The 14,672-nt window shown below is 46.2% G+C and overlaps 1 protein-coding gene across 1 annotated transcript in view; it reads left to right on the top strand.

The window, feature by feature from the left end:
- Positions 1–13,812: 13,812 nt before the first annotated feature.
- IQGAP2 (IQ motif containing GTPase activating protein 2) overlaps positions 13,813–14,672 on the top strand; it is a gene marked incomplete at its 3' end in the record, with an annotated part of 289,379 nt that continues 288,519 nt past the window's right edge. Inside the window, exon 1 of the mRNA XM_079703550.1 lies at positions 13,813–13,975. Coding sequence (XP_079559676.1) covers positions 13,930–13,975 — 46 coding nt within the window. The 5' untranslated portion in view covers positions 13,813–13,929. The remainder of the gene's footprint in view (positions 13,976–14,672) is intronic.

The raw sequence follows: 14,672 nt of genomic DNA, 5'->3' as shown, positions 1-14,672 counted from the left end.
TCAGCTGGGGGTTTGTGCCCCAGGTTAAGAGGCAGTGGCTGACTGCTGCCAGCCCATGGCTGCTGCATGGGAATATGGGCCCCACTGGCCAGATTTTTGGGTTTTGAATTTTTTTTTTTAGGAGATGGGAGAAACCAACTGGCTTTTTTATATATCAGCAACTGATTTAATTATTTTTAAACGCTGGTGGGCCTGTACAGTACAAGCTAAGTGAAATATCTGTGGGCCCCGTTTGGCTACTAGGGAAAAGTGAAGGAGGAGACTGCCCCGGGCCATATCTGCTTCCACGGCTGCTAAAACCCCACTGCTTGCCAGCTCTGACACATATTATTTAACCAGCCTTTCTTAATAATCAAACCCTTTCAAGCTGAGAGCCACGCACAGTACTGTCAGCCTCTTTACACCTCAGCTCCATAGCCTGACCTTGAAAACAATTCAATCCATTCTTTTCTCTTTTCCCTCTTCTTCCAGCTCAAACAAAACTAAACCACAAAGCTTCCCCAGGAAAGTTTCTCTGGAGAGGCAGCACTTAATTCTGGAGGAGACCTTTGCCTCCCAGTTAGTCAAGCATGTTCCAGGCGGATCCCCAAGCCAGCAGTGTTTTGAACTTGGACAAAAGCCCTGAATGAGCCTAGGCAAAGTATCTAGACTAACTGATTTCCTTCTTTTGCTCATTAAGAAAAACTATTATCCTGGGAGGGGCGGGGGGGGTTGTTGGGGGGAGTGGTATGCACAAAACCAAGAATGTCAGATCATTCATCTTCCAGACGCCTTGTGCCTCCATTTCCTCATCCATAATATTAGTGGAACAGGCCTCAGGCACTGGCAGTGGACTGGCGGTGGCGAGGCCAAGGTCTCCTAACAGCCTCCTACTTAGAGCACTTTCCTCTGTGGAGCTCAGGCAGGCCCTCTGGCAACAAGGTGAAATGGGTAACATTTGAATTTCTCAAGCTTCATCCCACCTCCAGTTACCTGATGCCCTGTAGTTGAACTCTGGATGCCCAGGGACACTTGAGTAAAAAATCCTGGTATTTTACTATGCGATACAGCAAGGTATGTGTCTATATACATAAAAAGCTAGAGAATATTATGGACATATGGACATCACTTATGCCAAACTACATGAGGAATTTTTGCCCTTCTGTCTTTCTGTAAAGGTTCAGAATGTACTAACCCTTGACTTTACAGACCACATCCAGCACTTCATGCTGAATGTCATTAAGTGTTCAGTGTTTGGAACTCTGTGCTCATCCTGACTTGGAAGCAAGTTTATTTATTCAGCATAAAAGGAAGTATTTGAACTCACAGAGTGTGATTCCGTGAAACTTTTAAAAGCAGCGAGACTGGATAGACAACTTTTAGGATAATAAGACATATTTCTCTGTTCTGAATACCCCTTTGCTCTCTTAACTAGACAATTCTAGCTATATAGGAGCTCAACAATAAAAAGGACATGAATTTTAGCTAATATGGGTAATATATTTAGACGATAAAAATGAGCCTTTTCTTGCCTAAAATTCCCTTCTTCCTTCAGCTATTTAGTTGTGTTTTGGGGAGGTTTTTTCTGATTGGTTTTTTTTTTTTTTTTTTTTTTGGCCACATTGGGTCTTCGCTTGCTGCACACGGGCTTTCTCTAGTTGCGGCGAGCGGGGTCTACTCTTCGGTGCGGTGTGCAGGCTTCTCATTGTGGTGGCTTCTCTTGTTGAAGAGCACGGGCTCTAGGCGCGCGGGCTTCAGTAGTTGTGGCTCACGGGCTTAGTTGCTCCGCAGCATGTGGGATCTTCCCAGACCGGGGCTCGAACCCGTGTCCCCTGCATTGGTAGGCAGATTCTTAACCACTGCGCCACCAGGGAAGTCCCAGCTATTTAGTTTTGAACCATTCTTTTGTGAAACAAAACATGTAAACAACGTTTTTATGAATATCACAATTTTGCCTGGGTGGATAGAATAACTTTCCCCATCCCATTCTTAGTGCTTTGCCTGGGTTATTTAGACCTAGCTGGCCTTTTGGAATGACAGATTTGCATAAAAATTATAGCGAGAGGCAAATGGAACTGTACGTTGCTGATGGTCACAGCATATGGTTTCTATTCCTTTCTATCCCTCCTCAATGTTTAGCATGGTATCTGCCACAAAAGACGTGTCAGAGAGATTGTCAAGTATGCTGGAGAAATGAACAAGAGAAAAGTCTGGCAACTGCTTTAAGTACGGGATACATGAGAATTAGAATCAAACAACAGGCGAGCTGACAGGCTGTCTGTGAGCTGAACCCCCAGCTAGTCCAGCTCCGGGTGAGTCCTTCCTGCCTCTCACCCAAGTTTCCTTTGCTGCAGTAGGGCTCCTTTCACAGATGCTATTGCCACGGCACAGTTTTGTCGTGGTTCCCAACTCATTTTCCCCTCTCTAAGTGAGTATCGGGCTCACCTGCTCGTGTGCTAAGAAGCTGAATGAATCTCTTAAAGTTCCCATCCTGACATGTGTTCCCCAAAACAGGTAACCATGCTGATCGCTTCTCTTTGCATTCTCCCCTAATACTTACAGCTTTGCAGAAATCACTTAGAAGCTGTTAATGGAGGAAGGACGTCGCACAGTGAATTCCATCAGAGCTCTCTTCTTCTAGGCCAGTAAGTGGAAAGCAGAAAGAAGGAAGCCAGTAAGCATCACACTCTGCCCTGAGAGAGTGTTTTGTTGATACTCCACTCATCTCAACGACTCCCATGATGCCTATGTTTTAAAATTTTATTTATTTATTTAGTTTTCCTCTTCTGGGGCACAACCCATCATTCTTCTACCTTTATTTATGCAGCTTGCGTTTTTCCTGACCCCTCTCTTTTGCCCTGGTCCCTAGACATTGGAGCCATTAGAACGTTGTTGTTGTAACTTTTGCCCCCTATTGTAGTTCCTGGAGCTGGAGCCACTGCATGATGACCCGCTGTTACCACAAGGCTTTTCTCCAGCTGGATTCTCACCACCAGGTCCTGTCCACAACGGGCAGCTCTTAGGAAAGACAAATCCATAATTTTGCTTTGTTTCATGAGACTATTTCTGGCTGTTGAACTGGTTGGTTGGTTGGAATGAATGACCTTGCATTGAAAGCCAAGAGGCTCCACAGGGTTTTTCCTTCTCAGAGATGTCACGGTTGCCTCTCTCTCTCTCTCTCTCTCTGAATTCCATGCTAATATTATATATACTTCTGTGATGCTGCTGCTCTGAATGAGAGATATCGCAATGCAAGTACTTATTAATTTACATATAGGTCCTCCGCCAAGGTTTAGCTCTCTGCCGAAACCAGGTGCTGTTTAAATGTATGGTCATTTGTCAAATATGGGATTTTACTTAACTTTCCCTTCACAATAGGCTTTGTTGGCATCAAAGACCCAGAGGGAGGCAAGAAATTGATTTTAGGACCCCAGTTCGAGGGAGGCAAGTGATGAGGATGCACCAAGAAATTAATTTTGGAGAGAATGGAGATTGAAGTTAATCATCCATTGATATGACACACATATATTGGGTTCCTACTATGTGCAAAGCACTGGGTGTACGAGCAGTGAATAAAACTGGAGAGCTGTTAAACTAGAACAGATGATTTTTTTTAAAGAGCTCCAAGTCTTAGAGGCCCAAAAAGTTTTTGAGGAAAGAATGAAAATTACCTGAAAATATTACTTTTATATATCAGCTCTTCTCTTTCCTTTTCCTTTTTTTTTTTTTTTTTTTTCATGTTTTAAAATAGAACTCTTATCACAGGCATCAGTGAAGCCTGATAGAGGCATCATAGGAGACGAATCAATGCCAGTGCCCTCCTGGTGTAGATTACAGAGGAGGAGGAGAGGGGAAGTGTGACCTCTTCCCTCTGTGGGCCCTTGGCCACTAAATCCTGGGGATTTTTTTAAGGGACTGAACAACTTAATCAAGGGACGTCAACAAGAGTAAAATTCCAAAACCTAATTTTTGAGGCCAAATATTAATACTATAAAACTGACTGAGAGCCTGCCACAGAATGAAAAAGTCATTGAGGTTAAAAAGTGTTATTTGTGAATTTATTTACAAATCAATTAGTGTAAAAATCAGAAATAAAATCAAAATCAGCTAGGATTTTCTGGCCCATGGGAAGTTTAGCATCCTAGGTACCTCTTTGGTAATCTTGAAATGGATTTGCATGTGAATTGGGGGTAGATTTTCAAAATTTTGGTGAAAGGTTTTGTTGCTTATTGAAAAGGACTCTTCACCTAATGGACAGATCCTCTATATAGCATTTACAGCTAAATGCTTTCCTCCTTTTTTGCAAGAGCACCTCATATAATTTCAGTGAAACATATTTTAAGGCTCCAGTTTATACTAATTAACAGATTTTCCAAGCAGATATAAACTCCAGACATTCAGAAGAGTTTAATTCACCACATTTAAAAGACACTTGAAGTTAACCTTATAGTTTGCAGAAGATAAATTCCTACCTCTGTCTATTTTGTTTAATTTTACTTCCTGGAATGTCCTCAGTTCTTTCTAGAGACTGCAGAATCCACTCTCAAAGTGAAAACAATTTAAGTTCATTTTAAGATAATTTAAATAAACATTACTAGACAACGTGTAACACTTGGAGTGGGAAGAAGAGCTGAGGGTTTTGTGAAACCTCACAATAAACATTAAGGGTTTAAAATGACAGAACATTAAGCAGCGTTTTTTGTAGTGACTGTCCTGCCTTCCCGCCCTCCCCCACTGGACCTTGTGGCTGATCAGCGGGAGGTTCCTGCCTTAAGCTTTAACAACACCATCCTTACTCTGCATATGTGGTCTTTGTTCACAGTAAATTCTCCCTACACTACAGAAGATGTGATCTGGTAAAATAACAACTGTGACACTCCAACATGCTTAGATTACAGACATTTTAGGAAAATGAAAAGAAGGTGCAATGAGCTGACTGTGTCCTTCCCCTCCAACACCCCAAATTCATTAGTTGGAGCCCAGTGTGATGATGTGACACTATTTGGAGGCAGGGCCTTTAGGAGGAAATTAGGGTTAGATTAGGTGGGGCTCTCATGATGGGATTAATGCCCTTATGAAAAGAAAAGGAAGCAAAACCACAGGAAATCTCTCTCTCTCTCTCTCTCTCTCCCCCTCCTCTCCCCCTTCTCCCTCCCTCTCCCCATCCCTGCCTCTCCCTCCCCTTCCCAGCATGCATGCATCAAGGGAGGGCCACATGAGGACCTAATAAGAAGATGGCCATCTGTCAACCAGCAAGAGGGCCGTAGTCATCAGGAACCGAATCAGCTGGCACCTTGATCTTGAACTTCCCCAGCCTCCAGAATCGTGAGAAACAGATGTCTGTGGTTTAAACCTCCCAGTCTATGGTATTTTATTAGAGCAGCCAGAGCTGACTGATTTCAGAAGCCTTCACAAGCCAGCTGGTTTTACTGACAGGGCTTAGAAACTGTAGAGATCAAATGATAATCTTCATGTGTAGTAGGCAGACCCTATTTGTTGATGTCATCACTTGCCCAGACCCAAATAGATTTCTACTGTGATTGTCTTCATTGAACACCTATTGTATGTTAGACAAAGGTCAAATTCCAACTCCGTGAAAGCGCTCAATTTTTAGACTTTCAAAGTCTCTAGGAAGAAAATCCTAGCTTGGAATTAAACACATGAAAAATCAGCAGACTTTCAACAGCTATAACTTTCCACACTGCTATCTTCGACCCTCTGGGGTTACTTCTTTTATTTACTATCTGGGAACTAAAGTAGAAATCTGGGTACTCCAAGTGCTAACATTATTTTTTTTTTTTTAGTCAGGAGAACAATAGAAACATAAATAGCAACTAAAGTAGTATTTGCTAAAGGCTCAAAGGAGCCTTTGATACAGGATATTTGACACAGGAATTTAGAGGAGGAAAAAATGAAGCTAAATTGCAAGAAGTAAAAAATCAGCGCAGGACTAGCCATTGACACAGCCCAGGTGAGAGATTGCACGGGAGTGGAGTGGTACTGGTGATGATGAGAACAAAGAAGAATGAAGAGACATTAACAAACAACAGAGATATTCACACACACACACACACACAAAACAACAAAAAACCAACCACCACATCTTAGTGGCCGACTGGATGCTGAGGCATGATCCTGGAGGAATCCAGAAAGATTGAGATCGAAACCTCAAAAATCTAAGTGAGGGGCTTCCCTGGTGGCGCACTGGTTGAGAATCCACCTGCCAATGCAGGGACACGGGTTCGATCCCTAGTCCGGGAAGTTCCCACATTCCACGGAGCAACTAAGCCCGTGTGCCACAACTACTGAAGCTCTTGTGCCTAGAGCTTGTGCTCTGCAACAAGAGAAGCACTGCAACTAGAAGCCTGCGCAATGCAACGAAGAGTAGCCCTGGCTCACTGCAGCTAGAGAAAGCCTGCGCGCAGCAACGAAGACCCAATGCAGCCAAAAATAAATAAATAAAATAAAGAAATGTATTTTTTAAAAAAGTCTAAGTGATTGGAAATGTTTGTATTAACAGAGTATGGCAGTCAGAGGAAAGATCCATTGGTAGATGGGAGAGATGTGGAATTGGTGGGTTCTGATTTTTTACCTGTTGAGTTTGAGGTGACAGTTGTATTTATAGTATGACAAAAGGCAGGCACTGGTGATATTGCCTCCCTTACTATGGTATTCCTTGGTTCTCTATTGGTTTTTACACTTGGCCTCAGGCTGACCAGATCCAGATGTAAAGTTAACCCTTAACAAGCTGAGTAACTGACCTTTAGCAGCTGGTTGGCTACCCCCCCAAAAAAATGTTTTAAAATGGAGGGGGCCCCACCAAAATATTTAAGCAGTGCTTTGTGAAAGTGTGGCAATTTCTGTTTACACAACAGACCAGACCTAGGGGCTACCCTCCCCCTATTCATGAAGTGAAGAGCTATCCCTTGTTGAGTTTTAACAGGAGAGCCAGGAGTCACTAACCAGTCCCCAAATAGAGAAGCTGGTCATCAGGAAATGGGTCCCAACAGCCCCTTAGGGGGCAGCTGAGTTTTGGGGTAGAAGCCACAATCCCTTCCCCAGATAGTAAGCATCTTTCTAGAAAGATTTGTATGTTTGCATATTCAGATTGCCACCATCAGTGTGTTTATCTCAGTGAGACTTTGTTTTGAAATAATGTAGATTTGCCTTAGTCAAGAAAATTAAATGAATCTGAATTTAAAAAACTGGTAGGGCTTCCCTGGTGGCGCAGTGGTTGACAGTCCGCCTGCCGATGCAGGGGACACGGGTTCGTGCCCTGGTCCGGGAAGATCCCACATGCCGCGGAGCGGCTGGGCCTGTGAGCCATGACCGCTGAGCCTGCGCGTCCGGAGCTTGTGCTCCACAACGGGAGAGGCCACAACACTGAGAGGCCCGCGTACTGCAAAAAAAAATAAATAAATAAAAATAAATAAATAAATAAAAAACTGGTAAACCAACAAAAATATTACTTCTATTTGACTATAATAACAGAATGCTTGTTTCTTTTTAAAAAATATTTTGAAAAGCATTCCAGAGAGAGAGAGATTTTAACGTTTTAATTAATTTATTTATGGCTGCATCAGGTCTTTGTTGCTGTGTGCAGGCTTTCTCTAGTTGCGGCAAGCAGGGGCTACTCTTTGTTGCAGTGCGCGGGCTTCTCATTGCAGTGGCTTTTCTCATTGCAGAGCATGGGCTCTAGGCTGGTGGGCTTCAGTAGTTGTGGCACGCAGGCTCAGTAGTTGTGGCTCATGGGCTCTAGAGCGCAGGCTTCAGTAGTTGTGGCGCACGGGCTTAGTTGCTCTGCAGCATGTGGGATCTTCCCGGACCAGGGCTCGAACCCGTGTGCCCTGCATTGGCAGGCGGATTCTTAACCACTGTGCCATCAGGGAAGTCCCCAACAGCCGTTTCTGAGGTGCCATGAGCAAAAGCAGGGTACTGTGCATGATCCCTGCACGCTGCACCACCGAGGGGGTGGGCAGATCACCCAAGCCACCCTTTTCCACCTGACCCACCAATCCTCCCCTACTCTCACCCCATTTAAAGGAACTGGACCACCTTCCTCAGAGAGCGAGCAAGGGCACCGGTTTGTCATTCTCGCTCTCTCCCGCTGCAGCACCAGGTCCCAACAAAACCTTGTCTGAATTTCTCATATTGCTTCTTATCAATTTCTATTGATTAAATAATCCAAGAGCCCATGTCGGTAACATAATGGGTGTCTTCATTTTCATTCTCTGATAGTCAAGCTTCTTTCAAAATATCCAACCTCTCCAAGGTCAGCTAGAAATTCATTTGCCTCTCATCTGCCAGTTAAGACAATGTTCCAGAAGGGGGTATAGGAGTCAGACAAAGAAAATTAAAGCTAGGATTAAGCGCTACTGCTAAAGACAGATCAATCTGAGATAAGATAAAGCATATTTGAAGTCATAGTTAATGGGAAATCATGAAGAATTTTAAAAAATGGATTCAAGACAACTTTACAGATATGTGGTAGAGCCCTTAGCCCTTTCAGATCTTATCTGAAAACCAACAGGGAAATGCAGGGGATTATTAGGAAAACTATAAGCAGAAATACTGCCTGGACGCAAACTGGACCTCCAGGTCCCTAGTTCTTTGTGATGTCAAATAGATGATGGTAATTTGGGGGCATTTATAGCAGTTCCTTTAGCATCACCTGGGAAAAGGGAACATGCATTTAGTAGAAGGTGACATGTTGAAATGTGCAGTTCAACTTATTAGCCTGAAACAGGAGACGGGTTTTTGTGCTGGGAGAAAAGTTTGGATTCAGGTAAATTCAGCGCTGCCCTTTACTGTACTACTTATGAGACTTTTTGAGTTGCTTTCTTCACTGTTAAATAAGAATAACCAGGGGCTTCCCTGGTGGCACAGTGGTTGAGAGTCTGCCTGCCGATGCAGGGGACACGGGTTCGTGCCCCGGTCCGGGAAGATCCCCCATGCCGTGGAGCGGCTAGGCCCATGAGCCATGGCCGCTGAGCCCGTGCATCCGGAGTCTGTGCTCTGCAACGGGAGAGGCCACAGCAGTGAGAGGCCCGTGTACCGCAAAAAAAAAAAAAAAAAAAAAAGAATAGCCAGAAGTTCTTCACAGAGTTGTTACAGATTGAAAGTTGCAACTATTCCTAGTATAGTGCCTGGTATATACCTGTATTTAGTAAATTCGTGATTATAACAAAATAATTAAGCAGCTACTATATTCCAGGCATTGCTGCAAGTCCTGGCACATAGCAGTGAAGATTTAGACCAAGTCCCAGCTCTCAGAAAGCTCATGTTCTAGAGGGAGATGACAAACAATAAACAAATAATCCAGTGTATGTTATGTTAGATGATAAATGCAATTGAGAAAGTTAATGCAGAGTAAAGGGGATAAAAAGTGAAGGAGGCCACCTAGAATCAATGCTGCTTTCTCTTCCTCCTCATTTCCAGGCTACCCTGGGGATCATCTTCTCAGAATTACTGAAGTTCTAACTTTCTTAAACTGTGAAATGGAAAAAATAATAGTGGAACTGTGCATGGCTTTATTTTTTTAATAAAATTAAAGTTCAGTCTCTCCAAACTTTGACTTGTTTAGAACTTTAGAGCAAAGAGAAAAAGGCAAGATTGCCAAGAAGGCTTGCCGATTTAACATTGACAAAATATTTGAAAGTTGTCCAAAACTATAGGCTTAGTGAAGTGGAAAAGGACTTCACTGAAAAAAAAATTTATGTATATAAAAACAAAAACATGTACCGTAGAAAAAGCAATGGGCAGAGGCTCTCAGGAGACATGGAATGTCGCTAAGGCTCTATTCTTCCTTAGCTGTGGAAATCATGCAACTTCTCTGTGCCTCTTTGTTTCCCTGGCCATAAAATGATGTGTAGAGGCCACCAGTTCTACAGTTATCCTCTACCCTGACATTACTACCTGACTTTTGTTTTTGAGAACTGAAACACTGACTGTTACATTTCTTTCTGCTGATTCTTTTTTGTTTTTTAAGCTGAGGTCGGACTGTAAGGATTCCCTTTTTAGGTACAGAGTTCTCCTTGGCAATAAAATGCAGATCCCACTCCTGCTCAGCATCACTCTTTTTCTGGGACAGGGAATGAGTTAGAAAATGTTAACAACCCAAAGTCTCCTAGGACTCTGAAAAAGGCTTTAATGATTTCTTTCCTTTCTTTTTTCTGCGGTACGCGGGCCTCTCACTGTTGCGGCCTCTCCCGTTGCGGAGCACGGGCTCCGGACGCGCAGGCTCAGGCTCAGCGACCATGGCTCACGGGCCCAGCCGCTCCCCGGCATGTGGGATCTTCCCGGACCGGGGCACGAACCCGTGTCCCCTTCATCGGCAGGTGGACTCTCAACCACTGCGCCACCAGTAAAGCCCCTCCTTTCATTTCTTCATGCCTCACTTCTTTGGGTGATGCTTTGAAAGCACATTGGTCACTATTGTGGTAAAAATGTTAAAATGATCAGTAACATGATATTATTGGAAAATGACCAAATCATTTCAAAGGTGAATAGAATGGTGCATGCCAAGATCTTTACTCAAACATACTTTTAAAATCCTGTTTGATACTCTTGATATGAATAATCTGTTATTGTTATAAAAACAAAATTGTGTTTTGTCAAACACCTCATTTCAAGTAGTTAGAAGGAGAGAGACCTCTGAAAACAATCATTTTTTAAATAATACTGCTTTAAAAATTGTTTTACCAGGTCTAGTAGTTTTCCAGTGTCATCTTTTGTTTTACATTAACCAAAAAACACTTCTTGCTTTATTAAAAAGACATTTTTCACTAGATGGTGTCAGTTTTTGTTTTAATATTCCTGCAAGCACAGTCAGATGGCAAAGCAAGCTGGCACATTGCCTTGTATTTATTTGAATCACCCTCCAATGTCCAACCCTAAGAGAAAAATAGCCCAAAATTCTGCAGACAAGTTTCTTTTCTGAGATTCTGCAAAGAAGTGATCTGTGAGATAGTAGTTACCCAGTGAATGCAGACTGAAATCCCAAAGATTCATTTCAGCACTTGCAAAATAAATCAGGAGCATTTGTTTTTACAATTTCTTCTTAGCGTTAAGTTCTCCATAGAAACATTAGCCATGACAGAGCTTTAAAGCCTCCCCAGAGCCTTCAGAGAAGAGCTGACCGGCTGGAACATGAACTTAGAACTACTCTCCTGCAGACCACCTATTTTTGCTTTAACCTTCACTTTCTACCATTAACAGATATTTACTCTATTTATTACATTTGGTGATATCTATATGTGTCGATGGCACCAACTTGTTTGTAGTAAAACTACCCCTTTATCACACTGGCGTCAATCAACCTCACTGAAGCTCTCCTTACTTCCCTCTTCTGCTTCTGCCAGAGCCCCTTCCACCAGGTATCAGCACCTCCCAGCTGCCCCACTCAAATCCATCCTATAACCTGCTGCAAGAGTCCCCTTCCCTACACTCCCTTGCATCATGCAGCTCCTGTACCCCAAACCTTTGAGCTCTCAAATGCTTCTGTGATAATATCCCGTCCTCTTTGCCCATATTCAGTGTCCTCCATGATCTGATACCAGCTTCAAATCTCCCACCCTCAGCCAACCTCATGCCCCATCCCATTGTCCCTTGTCCTTGCCTGTCCTCCAGGAGTAGACATTCTCCTTCCAACTCTTCTTCAAGGTCTACCTCAAACCGTATGTTCAAACCCTATCACCTTCCTTGACCATTCCAGTTTACAGTGACTTTCCTAACACCTCTAAGTATATAGGCTACGCACTTTTTCTTTTTTCTTTGTCTACACCGTGCAGCATGTGGGATCTTAGTTCCCTCACCAGGGATCAAACCCTGGCCCCTGCAGTGGAAGCTCAGAGTCCTAACCACTGGACCACTAGAGAATTCCCTAGACTACCCACTTATTTGGGTCCTAAATCATACACTCATACTGAAAATTGATATGTGTGAGCCTTAATTGTAGTACTTAATACATGGAATCATCGAGGTGAAATGAACTTGAGATATCTGATTCAACATGTCCGGAAACACAGGAAATTCCCCTTGAACATGCCCCTGTCTGGGTGAACACTGACTGACAGTGTGCTGTGCCTCAAAATGTGGCCATTTCACCTTTGAACTGCTCTTATAAAAAGAGGCATCTGCTTATTTATTTTTGGCTGCGTTGGGTCTTTGCTGCTGCGCGCGGGCTTTCTCTAGTTGTGGCGAGCGGGGGCTACTCTTCCTTGCGGTGAGCGAGCTTCTCATTGCTGTGGCTTCTCTTGTTGCAGCGCATGGGCTCTAGGTGCAAGAGCTTTAGTAGTTGTGGCACGTGGGCTCAGTAGCTGTGGCTCGCGGGCTCTAGTGCGCAGGCTCAATAGTTGTGGCGCATGGGCTTAGCTGCTCCGCGGCATGGGAGAATCTTCCCAGACCAGGGCTCAAACCCGTGTCCCCCGCATTGGCAGGCGCATTCTTAACCACTGCGCCACCAGGGAAGCCCGAGGAATCTGCTTTTTAAGGGAGAAAAGCCCCACTCAGCCCATTCCAACCAGGGGAGTGGGATAGAAACTCCTTGCTCTCCCATCGGAAGACACTTCCCTGAGTCCAGCTGAGATGCCTCGTGCTTATTTTCTAACATTACAGGGGAACTTGTTAGAAATGCAGATTCGTGAGCCCCAGTCCAGACCCAACTGAACTGGAAACTCTGAGGGTGGGCCCCCAGAATCTGAGTTTCAACAAGTTTGAGAAGGACTGCAGCTCCCACGTGAAATGGAAACCAGCTGGCCACCCTCTGTCTTTGCCGACTACAAAATGGTTAGTGTCACTACGCCGCCTTTTCTCCAACGAAATCATCTCTTATAACTCCAATTATTTTATTTAGCCAGCCAATTATTTTATTTAGCAACCCACACATTCCACATTTGACAAGCAGGTGAGGACACGGGTTTAGAAGAGTCCACATTCCTCCAGATCTTATCACTCTGAGGCACAAAGCGAAAAACAGCTCCAGGTGACTGCATGAAAACAAAACAACCCCCCCACCCCGCCCCGAAATCTTTAAAAACTGCCACAGGTAGTTTAATTTCCTTAAAAGCTAAGCCGGAAAAGGTTTTTGTGGTGTGCGACCCCAGCTGGGCTGGGCGACGGTTCTGTACTTGGGGGAGGGGAGCGGGCCCAAGGTGATCGAGGATGACTCGCAGTTGTGTTTTGAGTGGTTGCTCGGCGAGTGTTTGTTTATCTTGTCCCTCCAGCAAACACACACTCTCAGTTTCTGGTCATGAAAGGGGAACCCTGTATTTTGTAGACGAGGAGTCACAGAAGCAACGTTCGAGGGGAAAAAAAAAGAAAAAAGAAAAAAAAAAAGTCAAGGCGAATCTCCCCAGAGGAAAAGGAACCGCGCTGTTTGTCCTTCTGTAACTGAGCAACACCCTGGGCGGCTGGGGCTGGCTGTGTCTTCTGCGGTTTTTCTTGCTCTTCTCCGCAGATGTTCACTTCCACCCTCTAAACGCTCCACAAGTGAAAAAGCAGGCGGGGCGGCCGCGGGCCCCAGTGGCAGGGGATCCCGGCCCAGGGCCCATGCAGCCCTTTCCTCCAGCCGCGGGGCCGGACAGGGGCGGGTCCAGGCGGCCGGGCGCTGCGCCCCGCGCGCGGTAGAGGGCGCTGCGCCGCGGCGCGCGCTCTCACCGCGGTGGATAACGGGGCCGGGCTGTAGGAGAAAGGAAACCTGCCCGGGAGGCGGCGGCGGCGGCCCGGAGCGAGCGACGGAGAGTTCACTTTTGCTCCGTTGTCAGCGCGCGGCGGCGGCAGCGGGCGCTGACGAGGGAGCAACGAGCGAGCGGGGCGCCCATCTCGGGGCGGCCAGGGGAGGGCCGCGAGAGGCCGGATACGAGCGCGCCGGCTGGGCGCGGAGCGGCGAGCCTGGCCAGCGAGGGGAGCCGCGGGGGGCGCGCCGCGTGCGGGCCCCCGGAACCGCGCAGGATGCCCCACGAGGAGCAGCCGTCCCGGCAGAGACCCCACTACGGCTGTAAGTGCGCCGGGCGCGCGGGGTTCCACCGGCCTTGGGGAGCTCTCTCCCTAAGGGAGGGTTGGAGAAACCGAGGGAGCCGGGTGCGCGCCGCGGAGGAACCGGAGGGCAGCGGCTGGGTGGCTGGCAAAGTTGGGAGCTGGAGCTGCAAAGGCTAGTGAGCGGCGTCCTCCCGCTCTCCGCACAAATTCCTAATCCCCAGCTGGCACCCCAATCCTCTACCCCGCACACCCCACCGTGGCGCGAGGCAGAGCTGGGTCTGCGCCCTGGGACACACCAAGTTGGGTGTTTAAGGGTATCAGGTGAGGAGCCCTCGGAGCTCCTGGACGTTGCCGGCTCGGGCCAGGGGGTGGCGTAAGGGACCCTTTTCTTCCACCTCAGAAGGGGAGGAAAGTTTGTTTGCTGTGGCTGCAGGTGGGCTCCGCAAGTAGTGCGCCCGCGCATTCTGCTAGTAGCAACGTCGGCTTTCCTGGAAGGGGTGGCGTCTCCTCCTACCCCGCTCCCTCGGGCTTCACCTGGGTCGCAAGAGCCAGTTTGGGCCCCACAGGTGGGAGTCCTTTCCGGCTGCAGCTGAAAGGGGCACCTCGCCCATCCCCCCCGTGCGGCGCGCGGGAGGATTGCAGCCGGGACAGGACGCGGCGCTGGGCTCCCCGGGATTCGGTTGGAGCCGCGTGACTTGAATGAGGTGGTGTCGATT

The sequence above is a fragment of the Hyperoodon ampullatus genome (genome assembly GCF_949752795.1).
Source record: "Hyperoodon ampullatus genome assembly, chromosome: 4".
Classification (NCBI taxonomy): Eukaryota; Metazoa; Chordata; class Mammalia; order Artiodactyla; family Ziphiidae; genus Hyperoodon; species Hyperoodon ampullatus.
The sequence above is the reverse complement of the archived record's forward strand: the minus strand, read 5'-3'. Positions and strand labels throughout refer to the sequence as shown.